This window comes from Dipodomys spectabilis, unplaced genomic scaffold (assembly GCF_019054845.1).
Source record: "Dipodomys spectabilis isolate Male_0828 unplaced genomic scaffold, ASM1905484v1 ptg000264l, whole genome shotgun sequence".
Lineage (NCBI taxonomy): Eukaryota > Metazoa > Chordata > Mammalia > Rodentia > Heteromyidae > Dipodomys > Dipodomys spectabilis.
This window is the reverse complement of record NW_024870941.1, coordinates 6,972,978-6,995,366: the sequence shown is the minus strand read 5'-3', so window position 1 is coordinate 6,995,366 and position 22,389 is coordinate 6,972,978. Positions and strand designations below refer to the sequence as shown.

The 22,389-nt window shown below is 45.7% G+C and overlaps 1 protein-coding gene across 1 annotated transcript in view; it reads left to right on the top strand.

Annotated features, from left to right (window-relative positions):
* Positions 1-12,501: 12,501 nt before the first annotated feature.
* Fam135b (family with sequence similarity 135 member B) overlaps positions 12,502-22,389 on the top strand; it is a 142,468-nt gene continuing 132,580 nt past the window's right edge. The window contains exon 1 of the mRNA XM_042699932.1: positions 12,502-12,600. Coding sequence (XP_042555866.1) covers positions 12,524-12,600 — 77 coding nt within the window. The 5' untranslated portion in view covers positions 12,502-12,523. The remainder of the gene's footprint in view (positions 12,601-22,389) is intronic.

Sequence of the window (22,389 nt, the reverse complement as noted above, 5' to 3'; positions counted from 1 at the left end):
TGCTGCGATGCAAGGCTCATAGTCCTCAAAATGTGCTTTTGAGACTAAAAGTGTATAGTAGGATGTATGCCTGCCTTGGAGACTGCTATCAAATATGGACATGTCAGAGTCCCGAGGCAGCCCCTGTGGGATCAGTGATTAACACTGCTCAGCTTAGAGATCCCCAGACCAAGAGTGTCCATTGGATTCTCTCCCTGAGTCCTGCAGAGGCAGAGACTCTACTTCTGCTGGGACCATACTGGACATATGGGACCCCACACGCCTGACCCCAGTGCAACAATTACCTGGGTGCTTAGAAGACTGTGAATGACTTATCCAAGGTGAATGTGCTAGAAAGGGGAAGGAGTTTGAAGTGAGGTCTCACGCAATGATTGTTCTTTTAAAATTCATTTTGACTCCAGAAGACTCCAAGGAAGTAGCTAGACCCAGTGACTTAAAGAAGTCAAGGATGGGGAAGGGAGGTGGGCAGGCTGATGGGAGGTGAGCATGGAGAGTCCGCTTTGCAGAAAGAACTCCAGTTAACGCTGGGTGCATACAACAACACATCCAGGATTTACTCATCTCCTGCTCTATGCATGCACTGCCTTGCACCCCGTTAACTGCTGGCCTCATTCACACTTGAGTGTGAATTACTCTCATTAACTAATGTCTTGACAGGTTGCATAGTGCTACTTAATGCTTACACTTTGACTGCAGGCTCTCTGGAAGCCATGGTGGAAATGCAAAGAATGGATTTTGTTTTTCAATTAGTTTATTAGTACAATCTATCTTAATCAACGTCATCCCTTCCATGGATCTCTACTGTCTCTCCCACACCTGCCCGTTCCTTCAAGTTGCCTGGCTACGTTCGCACACATGTGCATTGAAGAGTAGGACTGTTTTTGTCATCTTCACTCTGTTTTTCTGTCTTCCCTCCCACCGGCCCCAGCTTTCCCCCTCCTTTAAACAACATGTTTTGATGTCCGGTACTTGCTGTGTTCACCTGTAGGTTTGTTGTTCATCAGAGTGTCACCACTGGACCCCTCTGCTGGACCACAACTCCTCCCCATGATTTGGGTGCCGGTTGCCCTGGCTCAGGGGTCAGTTTGCAAAGGCAGTTGTAAAGATAGGAAAGGCAATCACTAGTCAAATGTTAGGAGTAAATTCCAAGCCTTATGCATGATATTCAACATGCAGGGTGTTTTTCTTAGGCTGTGCAGTTGTATTCCATTCATGCTTTAATGACAGTGCCCACTGATTTGCCTAGCCCATGCTCTCGTGGGTTGGGTGCAGAGGTGACATAAGTAGCGTTTCCTTGGAGCCGCAGGGCTTAGGGAGGGCCTGGATCAGAGCCAGGCTGTCCTGGTTCTGCTCTGGCGTGGCTACTGAGGAGGTGTGACCCTTGGGGAAGTTGCTCGTTTCCTCATCTGTAAAATGGGATGAGGAAGATAGCATTTGCTTCCCCGGGATGCTGGGAGGGTAAATTAACTGTATGAAAGTCTGGGGGCGGCCTGACCAGGATGGAGCACTCTGTGGGACTTGATAGCACGATCGTTCCAGTGCAACAGGGGTGACTCAAAAGAGTCACGTCCTACCAGCTCACCTGCTTGCTTTCCAAGCACAGCTGGCCCAGAAGTTCATTTTTAAGGAAAAGGAGGAGACTGCCAACTTACATCCTGACCAGAGTGATAGGCTGCGCAGAGCCGGAGACGTGGTGGGAGTCACGGGTAGATGATGAAGTGGCCCAAGTGTGTTGGGGACCTGCAGAATGTCTGCAGGGCTGGCAGCTGGCCAGAGAGGGAGCTGGGGTAGAGGGAGCCCATGCTGGAAGGGGTGGGGCCAGTCCCATGGGCTTCAGAGGTCTGGTCCTTATCTGTATGGGGCTCAGGCAGCAAGATACTCCCTGGCGTTGACATTAACCAACTCTTCAGCAACCCCCATGGATTGAGGACCAGAAGCAAAGGAGCCCAGTGCGGAGAGGAGAGGACTGGCATTTCCAGACTCCAGGGAAAGTGGAGGGAAGGCATGACTTGACCCTGGGAGCTTGGGAGTAGGGTGCCTCTTGGGTCTTAGAGTGGTCTTTGGGGGTCATAAACCTCTCAGGTTCCATTTTATCCTTCCTCCCCCTCCCCCCAGTCCAAACTCCACAAAGGTCCCTTTGTGCATCGCCCCTCCTTCTATCTGTAAACTTTTACCTTTGCTGGGCTGCCCTTACTTCACATGCTGCTGAAATGGACTTTTCTGAGAGGCAGAGGTGATGAATGATATGTAGCATCTCCACTGCTGGGCTCTGATTCCTGCCCTCCTTAGAGTACCACAGAGGAGATGGGGAAAGAGCCCAGGGATTTGTCTGCCTTCTGGCTCTCCTCTCCCTTCAGCTTTTGCTTTCTCTGCAAGCCACAAGGGTATAGTACACATAGTGATATTTAGTGAATGACCAACCCCCCATTAGCAACTATACAGGTGTAGACTAGCTTCTATTTCTTTATTTAATTTTTTAAAAAATAAATACTTATTCTGTATCTACTCTGTGTTCTTGGAATCCAGTGGTAATAAGGCTGATAGATACAATGCATCATGCCCAGTTAAATCTGGATTTCAGACAGAAATGTTCCACATAATTTTTAGTAAAAGTATGTCTCCCATGTTGCATTATTTGTTTTAGTTTTTTTTAATGTCTGGCAAACTAGCTGATAAACAAGAGAATCTGGGTTCATTCCAATGGGTGTACACCTGCCCTAAAATGAGGAGTTAATAAGAAGCTGCAGTCCAAGCTATAATTGCAGTGCACATAATTACAAAAGGACAAGCTCATCTTGGCAGCTACTGCTTGGCTTTCAGAGGTTTTAGTGTTGATTGGTCCAGGAAGGGAAATTACAGAAGAGGGCAAGAAAATGGCCTTGATTCTGCTTCCTATGTGTGGTAGTGGTGTTAGAATGTCCACTTGATATTCATTGTACCAATGTTTTCATCGCACACACAATTGAGTGCTTTTGGTCGATTCACAGTTGTGTGCAACCCTCACTCAATCACTGTATCGGTTTCTGGGACATTTCCATCACTCGGGGAGAATGATTTATCCATAATCAGACCCTCCCCATTTCATCTTTCCCTCCTCCCCTGGCACCTACTAATTTGTCCGCTCTATCCATGCGTTCCGCATGATCCCGCTGTTTATTAGAAATGGAAGCATGCAGTAGTTGTCTGCCTGCTTTCACTTCCATCCTCTCTGTCTTTGCTGCTTAGGTTTATTCCCATCAGCACAGGGTGATTCTTGTCTGGAAGACTATGCCTTCAGGGCACGATTGGGAGAAACGTTTATTGGGAAGAGAAGGCTTTCCATTCATTTTAAGGAGAGACTATTTCTAACCCAGAATGAAAATGTCATTGTCTTTGTAAATTATGACTCCGAGTGTCCATTGACAACACACACATATATGTATATAATAGTAGCAATTATTTTTTGTGAGTTTTGTCTGCTAGTTATCAAACTATGTACTTCACATAAAAATTCTTTTGTTTCTCATACTGACTGTGCTTGAAGGTCATTATTAGCCCCTCTGCAAAGATGAGCAAACTGAGGAGCAAATGCACACCTTTGAGGAACCTAGAACTAAAAAGGACAGGACTGGCAGCTACAGAAGTTTGGAAACCAGCTCTGCTGTGAGCTTTCTCCCTACATCCTGTGCTTGCCTAGGTTTTCCTTCTGTGAAAATGGAGATCTGGTTTCACTTCTGCCCCAATCCCCTTCCCTCTGCGAGCCTCTGAACCAACAGCTAGAGCTGTATGGTGGCTTGCCTCTGTGGGGTTTGCACGCGTGGAGGAGCCCACGGCTTGGAAGGAAAAGCCCTGTTTGGTGCTCACCCAAGCGCAGTGCAGACTGAGTCTCCCTTCCCTTTGGCTCCCAGGAGCTTGCAGGGAAACGCTGGTTAATGTCTTTGAGGCCCTCCCCATCGATCCCTGCTTTGCCTGGTACCACAAGGGAGGGTGTGGATGGAGGCTCACGGATCTTGTGGGTGGACAGTACTGGAGCGAGGCTGAGTCACTCTGCACTTGTGAAGCTAATGACAGATGCTAAGCAAAACAGGCTCTGAACCACCAGAGCCAGGGCAAAACAGAGCACACCTTAAATGCTAAACCTTTGACTCATGGGTGGGGACCTGGAGTCTGGCATCACCTGCTTTCTTGTCCTTACCACCGCCCTCCCTCCCTCGTGGTGCTGGAAGGATAAATGGAGTACTCCTCTGTAGGGTAGACACCCTAACCGCCAAGTTCTTCCTCCAGGCTTGCTCCTCCTCGGGGTCCTCAAAGACATGATGGATTTGTACTCACCTGCTTCTCCCCTAGGAGACACACAGAGGACAAAAGGATCTCAGCAGCATGAAGCTGTTGGTCTCAAAGGCCTTCACAGGGACTGGTTCCAGCTGCCCAAGAAAATTTATACTGAGCTGGGTGCTGGGGGCTCACTCCTGTAATCCTAGCTACTCAGGGGGCAGAGATCTGAGGATCACCGTTCAGTGCCAGCCTGGCAGGGAAGTCCGTGAGACTCTTATTTCCAATAAACCGCCAGAAAATGGGACATGGCTCTGTGGCTCAAGTGGCACAGCGTTTGCCTAGAGCTAAAGAGCTGAGGCCCAGAGTTCAAGCCCCACAACCACCACCACCACCACCACCAAAAACCTTTAGCACTCAACTTGTGTATTCGTTCATGAGTGTGGTTCTCTTACATTTGTTTGGCTCTTCTCTTCTTCCATTCCTGATGGTTATTCTGATGTTGTCCTCTATGTCTTTCTTGATAAAATCCTAGTGCTAGACCCTTTTAAGGAACTCATAGTCTGTCTGGAAAGATCGACGCACTTCCAGAGCTCACACAGGCAGGGCTGCTGTGCGTTCCTGAGATGAGGAGCTAGGGTTGGGAAAGGGGCAGCACAGGGGGTTCAGGTCTTCCTGGGAAGCTGGCTTGGAGGGTTAAAAGTTGAGAGCCCATCACATAGAGGTGAAAGGCGGCCTATATGGAAACGGAGGATAGATACAGCACAGAGAGCTTTCAGAGAAGGAAGAGCATTCCACTGCGAATGAGTGGAGAGGCCCTGTTGGGTAGGTGGGATATGGTGAGAGAGGACGGAGCCAGAGTTTGAAGCCCTTTGTGTTCTTGATAAGGTCTTGCTTGGGCTAGGTGTGCACGGGCATTGGGGCTGCGTCCGTGTGGAAGGTGGGTCTGCTCATGCGGTCTCACAGAGCCACCTGTGCTCTGGGCCGAGGCGTTCAAGACGCTCTGGTGGCTCCTCTGTCAGACTGCTGTGTGGCAGCCCCAAGGCCGCCCAGATGTTCTCCTTCCAAAAATGGAGATGAGCAATCTGCGTTCTCTACCAAGTCTTTCTGGTAGAATGGTGAATGTCACCTATATCCACTTCTTCCTTGTTCCTGAGCAGATAGTGGGCGGATTATCCCTTGTTATTTTTGCCTCTTTGGGTTATTTCTAGTCATGGATGTGACAACATTTGATCACCCCAAATACACGGATAGCTAGACTAGAAACTGGGAGATAGGCATTCTGAGGTACATATTCTGTGACGAGAGCATGCCATATCCAGTCTTCCCATTTCTTATCTGCCTAGCGAGAGGTGGGAGAGATGCTCACAGGGGTGAATGCCACACTGGGGGCTTTGACACAGGAGGTATTCATACCTGCATAGTGCCCATGAGCGCCAAGGGTTAAGGGATGACAGAGTGGATGCTGAGCCTGCTGACGTGTCTCCCTGCGATTCACGAAGAATTGCATTGGGTGCACTGCTGCTCTGAAAAGGAGATGCTCTTGAAACATTTATAGCCATTAACGAGGGCAGAGCCTTAAAATTAGACAGGGTGATATTCATAGACGCTCAAAGCCGTCAGCAAGTATAGAGGACGTGTACTCAAAACTCCATCCGGGAGCAGGAATCCCCTCTTCGGCTTCTGGGGCCAGAAGCATCTGCCGACACGCTCCTGGAGACAGCGCGTGCAAGCTTTTGAAGGCAGGTGTGACTGTCACCTGTTCTCTCTGCTCTAATCATTTCTATCGTTGCTGGGAGACCTCCCATCCCTGATTAACACAAGGTACAATCATCAGCCCCACTGTATTATGCTTCTCTAAGTGAGAGACAAAGCCATGTCTTCACCAGGACCCAAAGACGATTGGAACCCAACTGTGAACCTAGCATGGTGGTTGTGGTCTGGAGGCCCATGTGTCTCTCCCAAGTCTGGACCCTGGGGGTCTTGAGCCATAGGCATTGTCTAGCACTTCAGCTCTAAACCGGTTCTCCCACTGGTTCACTAAATCCTGCAAGTCAGACTTCTTTCTACTGAAACTGATCTTAGCTTAATTTTTTAACCTACTAGATACACACACACACACACACACACACACACACTATGTATGTATACACACATTTTATATATGTACACATGTGTATTACTAGTTCTTCTAACTAATTATTCTAATGTCCTTGTTATCCACTGTTTACTGGGAAGCTTTCACGTTGTGGAAAGATTGACATTTGTGTCAATTTTCCAAAAGAGAAAATATTGTCATTACGACTGTGGGATCTCGAGTGTGGAAACTGGGACCACTAGGTCTGCATGAAGGTGGCCTGTGACATGACGAGGGTGTGAGTCAGGTGTGGCAGACCTCACGTCCTTGCCTCTTCAGTAATTCCCTACCATCTACCCTAGCGGCAACTCGGGGTGCTTTTCGTGTCCTCACGTAATGTTTCTGTGGGTGCATGCGTGTTAGAGGGTGAGACGCGGGAGAACCGACACCGCTCCGGCTTGCGCTTGGCTTCTCAGCGCGTGGCCCCAGGTGTCAGGTGCAGAGCGGACAGCTCCGTGCCCTGAGACAGCTCCACAGGGTGCAGCTCTGGCTGGAGCGTTCTTATCTTTGGTACTTGGAGGCTTCCACCCAACCCCAGCTGATGAGACAGTTATCCTTTTAGGATACTAGAAAGACTTGAGTGATACACTACCTAACAGTGAGGGATTTAGAACTCACTGGAAAAGCAGGAACTTGTCACCGTGTGGGAAAAAGTAAACCTACACACCATGTTTTGATGTCTACTCTAGTGGAGAGACAATGCTTTAAACACCAACATGCTAAATGCATGGGATTGCTTGAAGGGTAACTTCCGAGTGGTGAGTACAATTCCTCCTGCCCAGGCCAGCTAGCAGCCCCCAGGAAGCCACTGGGCTGCAGGTACAGGAAGCACATTTGTGGAAGGGGAGTATTTGTTTTTTCCTATCATTTCTACAAAATTAGTTTTATCATAATAGCTTTTATCTTTAAAACATTTATTACATCCTAGGTGGTAACACAATTTGCAATTAGGAAAACAGAGTCACGTAGAAAGGTGTGTGTGTGTGTGCCAGCCAGTCCTGGGGCTTGACTTAGGGCTTGGAGACTGTTCTTGTGTGTGTGTGTGTGTGTGTGTGTGTGTGTGTGTGTGTGTGTGCCAGCCAGTCCTGGGGCTTGACCTAGGGCTTGGAGACTGTTCCAGAACTTTTTCTTCTTTTTTCAAGGCTAGAACTCTACCTCTTGAGCCATACCTCCTTTTCTGGCTTTTTGCTAGTTAATTGGAGATAAATCTCTTGGATTTGTTTGCCCTGGCTAGCTTAGAATCACAATACTTAGATCTCAAGCCTTGTGAGTATCTGGGATTACAAGTATGAGCCACTGATGCCTGGCAGAAATTTTATTAGAATAAATTCTATGCACAAAGGAACACCATTGACAACATGCCTAAGATATACCTCAATAACATTTACTTATCTGTACTTCTAATTTTTATTGTGTTGTATAGTATTCCATCACTGTGTTATCTGTGGGGGCTTGATCTCAGGACCTCGGGCTCTTGCTTGACTGTTTCTCTTAAGGTGGATGCTCTGCCACTTGAGCCATACCTCCACTTCTGACTTTTCCTTGGTTAATTAGAGTCCCATATACATTTCCTCCCTGGGCTAGCTTTGTATTGTGATCCTCAGAGCTCAGCTTCCTATAGCTAGGATTACAGCTATTAGTCACCAGTGCCTGGCTTCCCACTTCTTTTTAAGTTTTCAGGGTTCATTTTGCTATTTTCATGTATATACATATAAACCATGTATCTCCTATTCTATTCTATTCTATTGTATTTACTCTCTATCGCCTGTTTAAGGCCTTGCCTCAAGACTGCCCTTTGTGGAAGGGATACCTTCCATGCTTCTCGGGCTGTCCAGGCCAGGCAATCTGGCCTTGTGAGTTCCAGCCACCTGTTCTATGCTACTGCCTGCTCTGCCCATGCTGTGTCATGGTACATCTCTGTGGACCTCTGCTGTGACTTGACTTCCTTTTCTCTGCTCTGTGTCTCCCATCCATCCAAGTACTTGACTTTCACACTGTATCTGGTTAGTTGGATCATTCTGGGAACTCAATCCTAGTATGTTGAGAAAATATACCCTAGGATTGGCAACTTGCAGCTACTTATGATTGGTCTTATATGAGTGTCCTGAGAGGGTAGAGTTGGCCCGTGTTCCAGGTGTGGACCCTGTGGCTCAGAGGTCTTATGTGACTTGTCTCTGGTGTACGCAGAGATGAGCTCAGAAGGTGGGATGTGGAGAGACTCACAGCAAAGAAAAGAGGAATCTCATCCTCCGTGAAGAACAGCACTTTTTCATTTCTACTGAGACTTCTTGGCCAAAGCTGGACAGATTCTCTAGCAAAAATCAAGGCAGGCATTCTGGGGAATCATTTACTTCTTGCAGGAACAAGTAGCTGGGGAAATCTCACTATTGTCCCTTCTCAGGCAGACCCTAGAGCCTTTAAAGGCGTGGTGTTCTGACAAGAGGTTCTAGGTCCTGGTGTGGCTGCTGATGGCCCCTGCTTGGGGATCTGCTCTTTGTGCTCATTGTTCCTCTCCGAGCTATGAGAGGCTTTTTCCTACACCTCTTCTTTCTACCATGTTGTAATTCTGCATGTTACTGCCCTGTCTTCTGAGCACATTCGTGTCATGTGCCCTTTCTATAAACGCTGATATTTGTGAAGGTCAACGTACTTTTTTATATTCATTTAAAATATACAAAGCCACATACCTTGAATACTGAAGTTTTAAGGAAAAGTTACACTTAAATGAAAATAGGAAAGGAATCCCCCCCCCCCACAAGCAATATATAATAAAGTACAGGAATTGTAGTATTTCCAAAAGAGTATTAATATTTTTACCCATTTTCCTCAGAGATGACTGAGATTGCTTTACAACACATGTAAATAACTAATCACAAGGTTCAGACTGATTTTAATGAAAAGTAAAATCGATCACTCAGTGTTTGACTGGCATGGAGATCAGTAGATGCTCAGGGTCCCCAGGAACTCAGAGGCTAAGAGAAAGGCCTGGCTTGTTTGGTTTTGCTGGCATGAAGGACCTTTGGCATCATTGCCAACTGCATTGAAATTAGAAGTAAACATAATGGGTGCTCCTGCTGAGGAGCCATGGCCGCTCCTCTTCCCAGCCAAGGCTCGAGGTCTTCTTACGCATGATTGGTGTTAGTCACCACCTGAGTGCACTGGCCACCTCCTGGGACCCGTGCAGATAAAGGATCCTTGAAATATTGCATGCTGTAGTTACAGTTCACATGCTGCCTGGAGAGGAAGCGTTGTGCCTAGAGGGTGAGAAGCTCATGGCTGATAAGATGCCTCTTGAATTATGTGGAAGGCAAAGAGGAAGTGCTGAGGGGGAGAGGGTGCAGAACAGGAGCTGTTTGTTCCTCCAGAAAGTCACTGTAGCAAGAGGATGGAGAGGGTGCTGGACATGGTACATCTGTGCAGAGATCGGCATGGAGGTGGCAGGGGGAATCCAAGATGGTGCCCGGCACTCCCTTGATGTTGGTTTTTGACACAGAGAGAGGATTTTTTTGATTTAAATTTTACTGTGTACGGAGGGGTTACAGTTACAGAAGTCAGGTAATGAGTGCATTTCTTTTTGAATGGTATCCCCCCTGCCCTCATTTTCTCCCACTCCCCACTCTTCCCCCTCAAGATTTATGGCTCATTTCCAACACAGTGTCTAGTGAGTATCACTGTTGCATTGGGTCAACCCTTTGTCTCATCATTTATGCAATTTCCCTTCCTTCTCCCAATCAGATAAACTTATGTATAAGACAAAAGGTGCAGAAATAAAAAAAACAGTGACAGCAGAGAATAAACCAAGGGAAAAAAGAGAAAGAAAGAAAGAATGCAAACAGTACAATAAAAAAAACCTCGTTTCCATTTCTTGGTGTTCATTTTGATAAGTATCATTTTATATGGTCCTACAGAGAGAGGATTTTATGAACTAAATATGGTGGGTCTCTGAGAATGGCACCCAACTGACGCTCAGATGGCAGAGCATGTGGTAGAAAATTCTAGATCTTTGTGATCCCTATGGATGCCTCCAATGCCAGGAAGGGGGTCTTTCCCCTTAATGGCTTAAACGTTCTGTTATGGGATGGCCGACACAAACATGTGTGATTAACCTTTTATTAGCTGTTGAGCTGAGTATTGTCTTAGTTTTACAGAAGAGGAGGCTGAAGCTTTGGGAATTTTGTAATTTGAATTAAATCATAAGATAAATATCTGAGTCTTGGTGGGTTTCTCCTAAAAACACACAGACACACAGACACACACTTTCATATACCAGCCTGGTTGCCTTTCACACAGTAGTTTATTAATCCAGAAACTTTAAATAACTCTAAATGAAAAGGAATTTAATTGCTGTGAGAGAAGGTACATTCTCACTCTCCCTGGGTTGCACAAATGGGAAATGGATTATCTTCCTCCAGTCTTCAGTTCCACGATCAGCTTTGCAGACAGTTTTCTGTCCTAGCTGGAATTAGAGGAAGCTCCTGGAGTGCATGTTCCTGGATCACATCTGGAGTGATTTTCGCTGATATTTATTTAGTTAATTATTTATTTATTGGCGGGAGGTCCTTGGCCCTAATCATGAGGCAGGTTGAGATGCCAGATAAGGCCCCCCCACCTGCTGTGGATGCAGACCGACTCTTAGCCCTCCCTCCTCCCCAGCGTGCCCCACACGCACAGCACAAACTGTTCTGTGTCAGTCCTCAGTCCTGGATCAGTCTAGAAGAGTCTCACCTTATTGACCTTTCTTTAGATACCACCAATGACAAAGAACTCCATTTCTTCCACAGTAACCTACGGCAAGGTACCAACTCTTAACTGATTCCAGTTTTGTTTTGAGTTGTGAATTTTTTTTTTCCTCCTTGACTTCTACCATCTTTCCCCTATTCACACGCTCATCACAGCTCTATTTTCTGACGTTACCCCATGTTACTTACTGGTACCGCATGCCCCTGCCTGTCATGTGGCTAGTAGTCAAGAGTCTGAGGTCTGGAGAGTCTAACGTGTGAGGGCAGGGATGGAGAAGATTCTCAGAAGGCCCTGCCAGCTTGCAGGTGTGGGCGGTTGGGACTGCAGGGTGGTAAGCAAATGGGGGCGTGGAGGTGTTGCTTTTCATAGGATGAGGAAAGGGGAGAATAAGAGAGCGAGCCTTATTTGTTGGTCCCTCCATTCAGCATTTTCTTGAACTGCTTTGGGGGCAAAGCCGGGTGGGGGTGGAGCTTATGACCTCTGCCGCCTCTGGTGTGTCCAGCAGGCCGGTCTGTGACTCTCCTGCAGGTTTCTGGCACACTTTGTAAGCCACCAAGAGTACAGGAAGCGCTTTTTTTGTCCTTCAGATCCCCAGCATCTGGGTGACCCCTGTTCTCAGCTCCCCTGGCCTGCCTCCACTCTCCCGCTGGGTTGGCATTTCATCCCGGTTGCCCATACTTTTATTCTGTGCATTCTCTTCATCTTTGCCACCCAACTCCCAATGGCTTAGCCCTTAGGTCTCATGGCTTGGAGAATGAGTAACCTGCCCTCAGGTTCGGGATCTGCCTTTCAATAGTACCACGTGTTCTGTTCCTCAAGGTCAACAGAGCATTATGCTCCCCCGTCCCCGTAGCTACCTTTACTTATGGTATCTGTGATAGAGTATCCATCCAACTGTGTACGGTTTGCTACGTGCAAGGGACCGAGCAACGTGCTCAGGGGGTGTGCTTACTTAATCTTCCCACCATCTATCAAGGTTGTTCACCATTACCACTCCTGCTGTAACAGACTGCTTCGAGGCAGAGACAGGCTTAGCAACTTGCCAAAGGTCACACAGCCAGACACAGGGGAGGAGGGATTTCTGAGCCAGGAAGGATGTGATGGTGGCTGGGCTGGTGTGGCCCTCACAGGCCTGACGTGGAGGGGGAGGAAACGGAGCAGCCCAGTGGAGTTAGGACACCTGGGTCTGTGTCTCAGGCTTCCGGGTGCTGACCGCAAGGACCCCTGCGTGGTGGCACACAGCAGACACTCAGTGCCTGTTCCGTGGGTCAGATACTCCTGTCCATGGAAACACGGTCTGGTTTCCTGTTGGGGAAGCCCAACTCTCTCGTGTTTGGATACCTTCCTCTACAGCTGTTCATTTCTTTATTTTTCAGGTAATGAACCACAAAGATCATGTCTGAAGTACAAGGAACGGTTGAGTTTTCTGTAGAGCTACATAAATTTTATAATGTGGATCTCTTTCAGCGAGGGTGAGTATACTTCACTGTCTGTTGTGTGTGGAGAGGTGTGTGGCTGTGTGTTTCTGGAATAAGTTGGGGGTGCTGAGGTCAGGTTATGGAACATTGGAGATTAATAAAGTATTTTTATTAATTTCCCTGCCACGAGGTAAATCCAGCCCTTTAGCATATGAAAATAAATTGCATATTGATCTCTCCGCACTGCTTTCTTTTTTCTCCTCAGTTACTCTTTCCTGTAAATATGGCAATTTTAAAGGGAAATAAATTCACAGAGAGGGATGTTCCCCTGTGTAGCCTGAATCAAAAGGTGTCCCTTTGGGGGCTATCTGTGAAGACCATGTGCTGTAAAACATATGCCTACATCTTTGGAAAACCCAAACGGTATTTCAAAGTAGAGCTTTAAAAAAAACTTATGCAAATAGTAAATGTGTAGAAAGAAAGATACAGTAACCTTTCAACCACATATGGCAGAAAGTTATAAAAGAATGTTTTCCTGAAGTTTGTTCACCATTTCTTGCATTGTTCTTCCAGCGATGGGCATTTGGTTGAATAAAATGAAATACGGCAATGTATGGGGGAAACATAAACCTAGTTGTTTCCACTGTCTTGAAGATATACTCCGAATTTGGCATCTTTATATGCACCTTCTTGATGGACTGACTTCTCGTGTGTGTGTGTGTGTGTGTGTGTGTGTGTGTGTGTTATTTTCTTCATCCATAGATTGATCCCATGTCTTGTCATTTGTGGAAAGTCTTGGGCTGAGGCCAAGCCTTGAGCATCTAGGCTCTGTTTGGATTCTAGGCTCTCTTTTTCTCTTCTGTGTTCTTCATGTTGCGCATTTGTGAGAAAAGGAAATCAGTGTTCATTACATCACGTGTTATTCTGGCATTAGAGACATTCCTATCCATTATCCCCCTGTGAAGAGATGGGCAATACAGTCTCCATTTCCAACAGGCAGCTCCATCAGGGGGTAGGAGAGTCCACAGACTACCACAGCCTAGTGGAGAGGCAGGCTGACACCAAGTCTTTTTTTAGTTCCAGGTCTTGAATTATTTTCCATCACTGAAGGTTGGTCTTCAAATGGGCTTCCATACATACATGAGCACCAACAGAATTTGGGAAGAGAAGAGCACAACTTTGACTTACAATTTTTTTTTAGCCAGAAATAACAAGGAAATCAAGCTTTATAAGCAATTAGACTCTAGAAAACTTTGGCCCAGAAAACTTTCCTTTGTCTGAAGGACAAACAGTTGTGAGTTCTGCTCAGCGTCTCAGGTGTCACATCATGAATAGGATGACATCACCTCCACCTGGCAAGATACCATTGTATGACTGGCCAGCGGGGCACCGATATGAATTGTTTTCTAGGTTAAATTTCACAGTCCTTAGGGTACTCTCACAGAATCATGAAGTGCAGATAATATTAATAATGGAAAGCTAACAAACCCCAGGAAATGCCAGAATGACTCCCTACTTGCCACATGTGTTGATAATACACATTGCGATTAAAAATGACAAGATAATCAGATCCAACAATCAGTAGGATGAGAGATTTGGGTTTCTTTCAAACCTCTTTGATATACTGACTTGTAATCGCTGTTCATCATGCACCTCATCCAAGCTGTAGCTCAGGCTTTGAGATATTGACAGTCTTATATGAAGTAATCACCAAGAGCAAAGCTTAAAAAAATGGCACATCTAAAGTATAAAGAGAGCCTTGTGAAGTTGTAAGGGGTTGAAAATGAGAGTGAAAATTATGACTCATTCAACAAGCCTGTAATACTTTTTTGCATGGTTTTTGGTAGACGTTTGTTATCCACACTCACTGTCAAATTTAATGTTGAGTAAATCTAGAACTAGAACTTGTGATATTATATTTTTAATAAGAAAAAGGTAAGGTATTAAGGCATATGGTATCTATTTTATACCATAGGTTATTGCATCCTTATCTCCTAAAAGATCTTTTCCTGTATTCCTAATGCATGCTATAAGTTGTGTAATGGTACATACACATGATTTATAACTAAATATGCAAATATCAGGGTCATAGGCTCAAACATATTTTTTACTAATAAGCATGCAAATTATAAAATGTTCAACACAACTTATCCACTGCATCATAAATACTCTGGCGAGCTTCTGTCTCTTAATTACCACATCTCATGTTCCCCGGGAGTGTGTTTATTGAGATAAATCCTTCGGATGTGGCTGAGGACATAATATTATGATTTAAAATGCATGAAGCGGGGTCTGTGGCTGTTACTTCAATGGAAGAGCCCGAGGAACACATGGAGATATCATGCCTCTCAGGGGATGGAGAGAGTTTTAGAGTCCATAAGATCTGATCAGCTATAAAACCTTGAAGTTAATAGCTACCAACTTTCTGTATCCTACCTTCAGGGAACTATGGATAGGCTGGGAACGATGCCAACCAGAACTCAGCTTTTTCCAGGGGAGTCTCTGATAGCACGATCCCTTAGGGTCAAGAGCCAAAGATTTTTTTTTTCCACTATGAATCCCACAGGAGCTATGCTTAGAGTGAAGTGTAATTATTTTACTCAGCAAGTGTTCCATGGAGAAGGGATGGCTGCAATCCAAGCCTGGTGGGCAAGATGAGGCCCTGGGGTAGCTTGTGGTAGAAAGTGAATGAATAGAAAAACTGAAGGTTTGAGGAGAGCTGGTTTGCTTTTGGGGTAAGAGGATGGATGATTAAATGTGCATTTACATAGGATTGTTGGGATTGTGAGTTATATGTCTTACACCTGAGATAACAAATGTATGAAGAGCAGGTATTTACCCTGGCCCATAGTTTCAGTTCCCGGTGGCTGTGACAGGGCAGCGCTTAAGAGCAGACATATGTGGTGATGAGTGGTGAGCCACTGGTGACTCACGCCTGTAGTCCTCGCTACTCAAGGAGGCTGACATCTGGAGGATCATGTTCAGAGCTATCCCAGGCAAACAAGAAAAAAGTCTGAGACACTCTATCTCCAATTAACCAGCAAAATGCCAGGCTTGGAGGCATGGCTGAAGCAGTGGATGAAAAAGTTGAGTGAAACTGTGAGGCCCTGAGTTCAATCCTTGGTATTGGCACAATAACAAAAGAAATATGTGGAGGAGCCAAATGACTTCTTGTGTCATTTTGAAGAGAAATAGAAGGAGGAAGAAGAGACCCAGGTCCCATAGTTCCCTGGAACGTAATACCTGCCATGACCCAAAGTCTCCACATTGGTGCCATCGGCTGCCACGGGTCCTCTGGCTCTGCTCAGATAGGAGTTTTGAGTAGCTGAGGAGCCATCCTGGGCCTCTGATGGCTACAGATTTATGAGCTAGCCTGACACACTCAGAGGTGTATTCCTCCAAGCACTGAGAACTAGAAGCGTATAGCTCTAGAAACCTGAGATTTATACCTCTAGGAGCTCAGGTTAGAGGGTTATTGCTGTGTCTCTCTGGCCTTGATTGCCAGCCCTCGGTGGTCAGTGTGATCCTTGGGCCTTTGCAGCCCAGTGGCTGAGACCATCACTGGCAGCTAATGTGATGCCCAAGTCTCAGGAGCTCTTTGGCCTCCAGGGTCTGGCCCCTTAGTCCTTCACCCTCTGCATCTCTGGTGAGCTTTGCTGTGACTGGCCTTGCCGTCCTCATTGACTTCAGCTCTCACAGCTCTCTCTCCTCAGAGGACTCCTCTGCTATCTTCCATCCTCTCCGTATGTCTTGTGTCCTTTGTAGTTTCTTGCATTCCCTCCCTCCAGTCACCTTCTTGCCGATGCCGTGGCTGTTACCAGCTCAGCGTGTTGTGCCTAGGATGACATCCCTGAGAGTCAAGGGAAAATGACCACACACCAGAGACCTTTTATTTATTTATTGCCAGTTCTGGGACTTGAACTCTGGGCCTGGCCACTGTCCTCTGAGCTCTGTTGCTTTACCACTTGAGGCACAGCTCCACTTTGGAGCTTTTTCTGTGATTAGTTGAAGAGTCTCATGGACTTCCTGCCTGGGCTGACTTTGAACTGCAGTCCTCAGATTTCAATCTCCTGAGGATGACAAAAGTGTGAGCCAATGGCACCTGGCTACCAGAGGCCTTTGATTGAGCCTAATATTGCAGCACCACCTGGCAGCATCGGAGGGCGTTTCCTGGCTGTGAGCTAAACCCAGGCCCAGGCCCATGCAAAAGTAAGATGACAATTTACATCGACCACACACAGCTTCTCGTTGTACCAATCCTTATATAAGGAAGAGGAAGACCAATCATAAGCCTTGTGTTGAGTTACTTGGGAAGCTCTTGCTCTGGACCCTCTCATCTGTGAGGGCGAAGAGCTGCGGGTGAGAAGGGTCTGCCAAGGTCCACCGAGGGCTGTGACGGCCGAGGCCGGCGCAAGTTGTTTGAAGTGGTCCCGACCGTAGCAGCACCACCGGAGCAGGAGCTGCAGCTGCCTTGCAGACATTCTTGCAGTGGAGGTGTACGTCCTCTGAGGCATTCTGGCAGTGTTCAAAGCAGCCTGGCTTCCATCTCGGCACGTCTTCTTGCCTGACAACTTTCTACCGAGGGCAGCCGGGCACCAGAGAAGGGTCTGACAATCGCCAATAAGTCATACCACATGCCCTCCCCCCAACCTAACTTAAACAAAAAGAAAACATGGACAGGATGCTCAACTAAAGGCTTCTCATGAACATTCTTAGCAGTATTTATCAGCGCTTAAGTCTTAACCCAAATATCCTTCTAAAGAATTGGGTTACTCATTCTCACTACTAGACTCTACATCTTAAAATTCTTATGACTTCCTCATAGCCCCAAATTGGGCATTAAGCCAGCACATGGACTGGTTGGGGACATTCTACCCTTGCCCCTCCAAAGACTCATCAGACTTTTAGGGACATTTCAGATCCTCCCTCTAGGAAATAGTGACAATTAGGCTGGGACTCATAAGAAAGGAGGAGAACAGCGTTCTTCAGACCAAGTCTGCCTGTGCCCCTCCCACCCCACCAGTTTATCCAGCTGATGAGAAGTGTCCGCTGTGGCTCCATCTTGTGTTACGGGCTACTGTTCCTTGGTCTGCTGAGAAACGAGACGTCTCTTGAGTTTTTGTAGGATATTAAATTGGATACACCTGGATACAGACTTAGACTAATGCCCAAGAAGTCACCCAGTTCAAGAAGTTACTGGCTTCTTGCACATTTATATATTTTTGGATTCCCCCCCCCACCCCCAGTTCCAGCATGCCTACTGCCTTTTGGTAATGTTTGCTTGGAGCAAACAGCCAGCTTGCATTCACCCCAAGTCTATGTTGACGGAGGCTTAATTCCCAAAGGCAAATCTGTCCTCAGAGCAGTCAGCAAACATCCTGAGATGTCACTCCGATCACAGTCAGAGTCAGGCTAACAAAACAGCAGGGGAGGGAAGTTCTGCTGACCCTGACTGTGAGACTTGAATTTGAAACCCAAGGCACCAGAGAGCAGCCCTTCAAAACACATGGAGCCAATTACTTATGATCTATAAAATGATAATGAAAAAGGCCCCAGGGAACCCATCTGAATAAGAGCCAAGAGCTATTTGAGTATTTATACCATTATTTATAGGTCATACACAATTATCCATACAGGCAGCCAATGAGAAGTATGTGGGATGCACAGGAGTATCTGTGTCTGTCCTGTCAGGTACCAAATAATTTCACTGCAAGGGTAGGGACTGAAGGGATTCATGACCCTTGAATGAACACACGCACAGACCAGCATGGTACCAGTTGATAATGTCTACATTGTCATGGTTGCTAGTATGCTCTTCCCACTCAGAGGGTGAGTGTGATCATTTTGCTTCTGAAATCCCTCTGTGTTCCTCTTGTTCTTGCTCCTTTACTCAGGGCCCCAAACCTTTGACCTTAAGCTGGTTCATCTTATTGTCACTGCTCACACTGTTGTTGACCCTCTTAATGTAGTATCTGCCTTGAAAATTCTATATGCAAGCTCCAACTCCAATAAATTCTCCTCTAAACCATTTTTGTAGATCGGCATTTACCTACTGTATTCAGCCCAGGTTTCATAAATTCTCGCCTGTTCCATATTCCCAAAGGTCATCTTTAAGAAGATGCTGTGTTCAGTCACCTGCTCACGTATCTATGACCACAGACACTAGTTAGTCATTTTCTATGGCATTGTTCTCACAATCATTAAGATAGATATTGGAGCATCTCTCCAGCGAATGAAGAATAACAGATACATATGCTGAAAATGACCACCACGTCTGATAGGCTCTCTTACCAAGAGGGACATGGGATACTACAAAGATGCACAGAGTGACTGACCTAATTTTATCAGAATAAGAGAAGGGACTGTGGAAAAAAATTATAGAAGGAAAGGTGGGAACAGCTGTGTACTGTGTGGAGGACAAAGCAAATGCTGAGTATCAGGAAGCAGAATTCAGCTGGGACACCAAGGAGATTAATTCATCAACTATGAATTAATGAGTGAAGAATGAAACCAAAGGTGAAGCTGGGTGTTGTGGTGCATACCTGTAATTCCAGGTATTCAGGATGTCTTGAACGTAAGGCCAAACCCAGGCAAAGTTAGTTAAGACACGATCTTAGAAACCAATTACAAGCCAGGTACTGGTGCCTCACACTTGTCACAGCTCAAAGCCAGCTTAGATAGGAAAAGTCCGTGAGACTCTTATCCACGATTAACTACCAAAAAGCCAGAAATGGACCTGTGGATCAAGTGGTAGAGTATTAACCTTGAGTGAAAAAGCTAAAGGACAGCATATAAGTCTTGAGTTCAAATCCCAGTATAAGCACAAAGTAGAAACAACAATGAGGAAAAAATGAACCATAATACTAAAGGGCTGGAGAAGCAGTTCACGTGGTAGGGTGCTTAACTGGCTTTAACTCCAGGACTGTACAAGAAGGGAAGGGGTCTGGGAGAAGGAGGAGGTAAAAGGAATGATTTATTTAGGACATTCTGATTTTATTATACAGGGATGCTAGGGAAGACTAGGGATGCTGTGTATAACTTGTCTTCTCTTCAGTAAAAGTAAGCTCTCTCTCTCTCTCTCTTTCTCTCTCTCTCTCTATGAGACAGAGTTTCACTACATAGTTTATCTAGAACTCATAATCCTCTGGCCTTTACCTGCCCTTTACCTCCTGCATCCTGGGATTATTGCTCGAAGCACCACGCTTGGCAAATAGACTCTCCGTAAGAGTGAGGATCTGAACTTACCTTATGTAGCCGGTGCCCAGCAATGCCTGATGCCTACTGAGGGAGAAATAATAACTTTTGTTTGCTTGACCTGAGTTTCATGTTTTAGCAATTACTTCAATGACAGAGGCTGCCACATGGATCTTTATTACATTATATCAATAGCAGATGATTCCTAATACCATTGTTGTTGTTGTTGGATGTGGGGCTTGAATTCAGGGCCTGGGTGCTGTCCCTGAGCTTTTTCACTCAAGGCTAGGGCTCTACCACTTGAGCCACAGCATCACTTCTGGTTTTCTGGTGGTTCATTGGAGATCAGAGTCTCATGGACTTTCCTGCCTGGGCTGGCTTCAAACCATGATCCTCAGATCTCAGCTTCCTGAGTAGCTAGGATTACAAGGCGTGAGCCACCGGCGTCCAGCTGATCCTTAATTTCAAATGTGCTGTTTTTATCAACTGTCTTGAAAGTATGGTCCATGGGCCATCAGAGTTGCCCTCACCTGGAAGCTTCTTAGAAATACAAGTTTTCTTTCCTCTGACCTATATCTGAACTTCAGGGAAGCATGTCTTATCATCATCATCATCATCATCATCATCATCATCATCATCATCTTTAAGTAGCTGTACAAGGGTTGTATTTCAACATGTCAGTTTAGGAATACCATGCATCTTGAGCAGGGTCACCCCCTTCTACCAGTCTCCCCCATCTCTCCCAAACCCCCCTCTCCCCTCACATTGCCTGGTTCTGTTTTCACACATATGTACTGGGTCTTCTGTTTCTGCCAAATTTCCTCTCTCCACGTGTCTGTCCTCCCTTGATTTCCCCACCCATAACCCACACATGTGCCAGCTTCCTGGATTTCAGTTTGCTTAACTGCAAGTTTGTTGTTCAAAGGAGTTATGCCGTTGGAATTCTCTCTGGCCTGTGCCATATGTTAATCGGTTTGTTTATGTACAGATGCATATGGCCTGTATTTGTTTTCATATAATTATCATGTAGAACTAACTACCACATATGAGTGAAAACATGCATTCTTTGTCTCTCTGAACTTGACTTATTTCGCTTAATATGTTATTTCCTAGGCGCATCCATTTCCTGCAAATGACACCAATGTTATCCTTCTTGATGAAGGCGTATTTATACATATAGGTGCATCTATATGTGTGTATACATCTATACCTATCACACTTCTATTTCTTGATCCATTGTGAGGTAGTGGCTTGTTTGTAGTAGTTGTTGTGAACCTGATCCCACTCACTAGAGCTGTCTGGAGGGCTGAGAGTTCCAGACAACTAAATGAAGAGCACCCACAGCACTTGTGAAAGTCTCCTGTAATTCTCAGGAGGCAAATGATTGGATTTGCATGAAGTGAAGATCCCACGCATGAAGTAGCCTCAGCCTTTCCTTTTAAATGTCTTTACTGTAAAGCAAATGAGGTTCTAATTTCTTCTTCACATTGGGTCCCTGATTTTTCCTCTGCCTCAAAAGGCGATTGAATGTGCACGGCCATTAACACAACCTTCGGCTGTAAGAAGTTACAGAAATCTCTTATTTGCAGGAGGATGCTGGGTTAGTGAAAACAGGAGGGAAGATCTCTTTTCGTATTCAGTGCAATAATTTTCTCATTTAGAAATGGTCTTTAGATGAAAGACTAATTCCCAAGCCTGTCCCGGGCGTATCTGCCAATCATCCATCCATAATCAGAACCCGTTTCCCATTTATATCTATTTAAGAGAGCAGGAAGCTTCATTTTTAATACTGTTGAAATGGAGCTAACATTATTATTATTACCACAATTGTGTATGTGTGTGTGTGTGTGTGTGTGTACATGTACATATGTGCCAGTGTTTTTGTGCCAGTACTGAGGCTTGAACTCAGGGCCTGGGTGCTGTTGGGTACTGTTGCTTATCTTTCTTTTTTGTCAATCGTGGGGCCTGAACTCTGAACTACACCCTGTCCCTCAGCTCTTCAGCTGAAATGCTAGTGCTCTACCACATAAGCCATAATGCCACTTCTTTTCTGCTTATGTGGTGCTGAGGAATCGAACCCAGGGCCTCATGCAAGCACTCTACCACTGAGCCACCTTCCCAGCCCCTGTTGCTTATCTTTTTCATTCAAGGCTGGATCTCTACCACTTAAACCACAGCTCTACTTCTGGTTTTTGACTGGTTAATTAGTGTTAAGAGTGTCACAGACTTTCCCGTCTCAGCTGGACTTGAGCTAACACAGCCCCTTTAGATCTCAGTTTAGGATTACAAGCGTAAGCTACCAGCACCTGGCAGGACCTGACAGTAATCCTTGAATATGAATTCAAATTTGATTTTCTATTTCAGAATAGGCTAGAAATACGAGTTCCTTTTTCTTTATAAAATTTCTCATGGTTTGATGATCAGATTCATTTCTTGTCTCTCTTCCATCCTGTGAAGATTTCTGTCCAAAGATCTGAAAAAGAATTGAAAAAAAATCTGTCCCTATCCACCAAAAAGCCTCAAAGAAAGGACCTATAACCTGTATCATCAGATCTGATGTTTTTAAAACATCAGTACTAAGATGGAAATACGTTTTGAGCAAGGTTACTGGCCTTTCCTGTACTGATCTGAAATGGTGGGACCCTATAT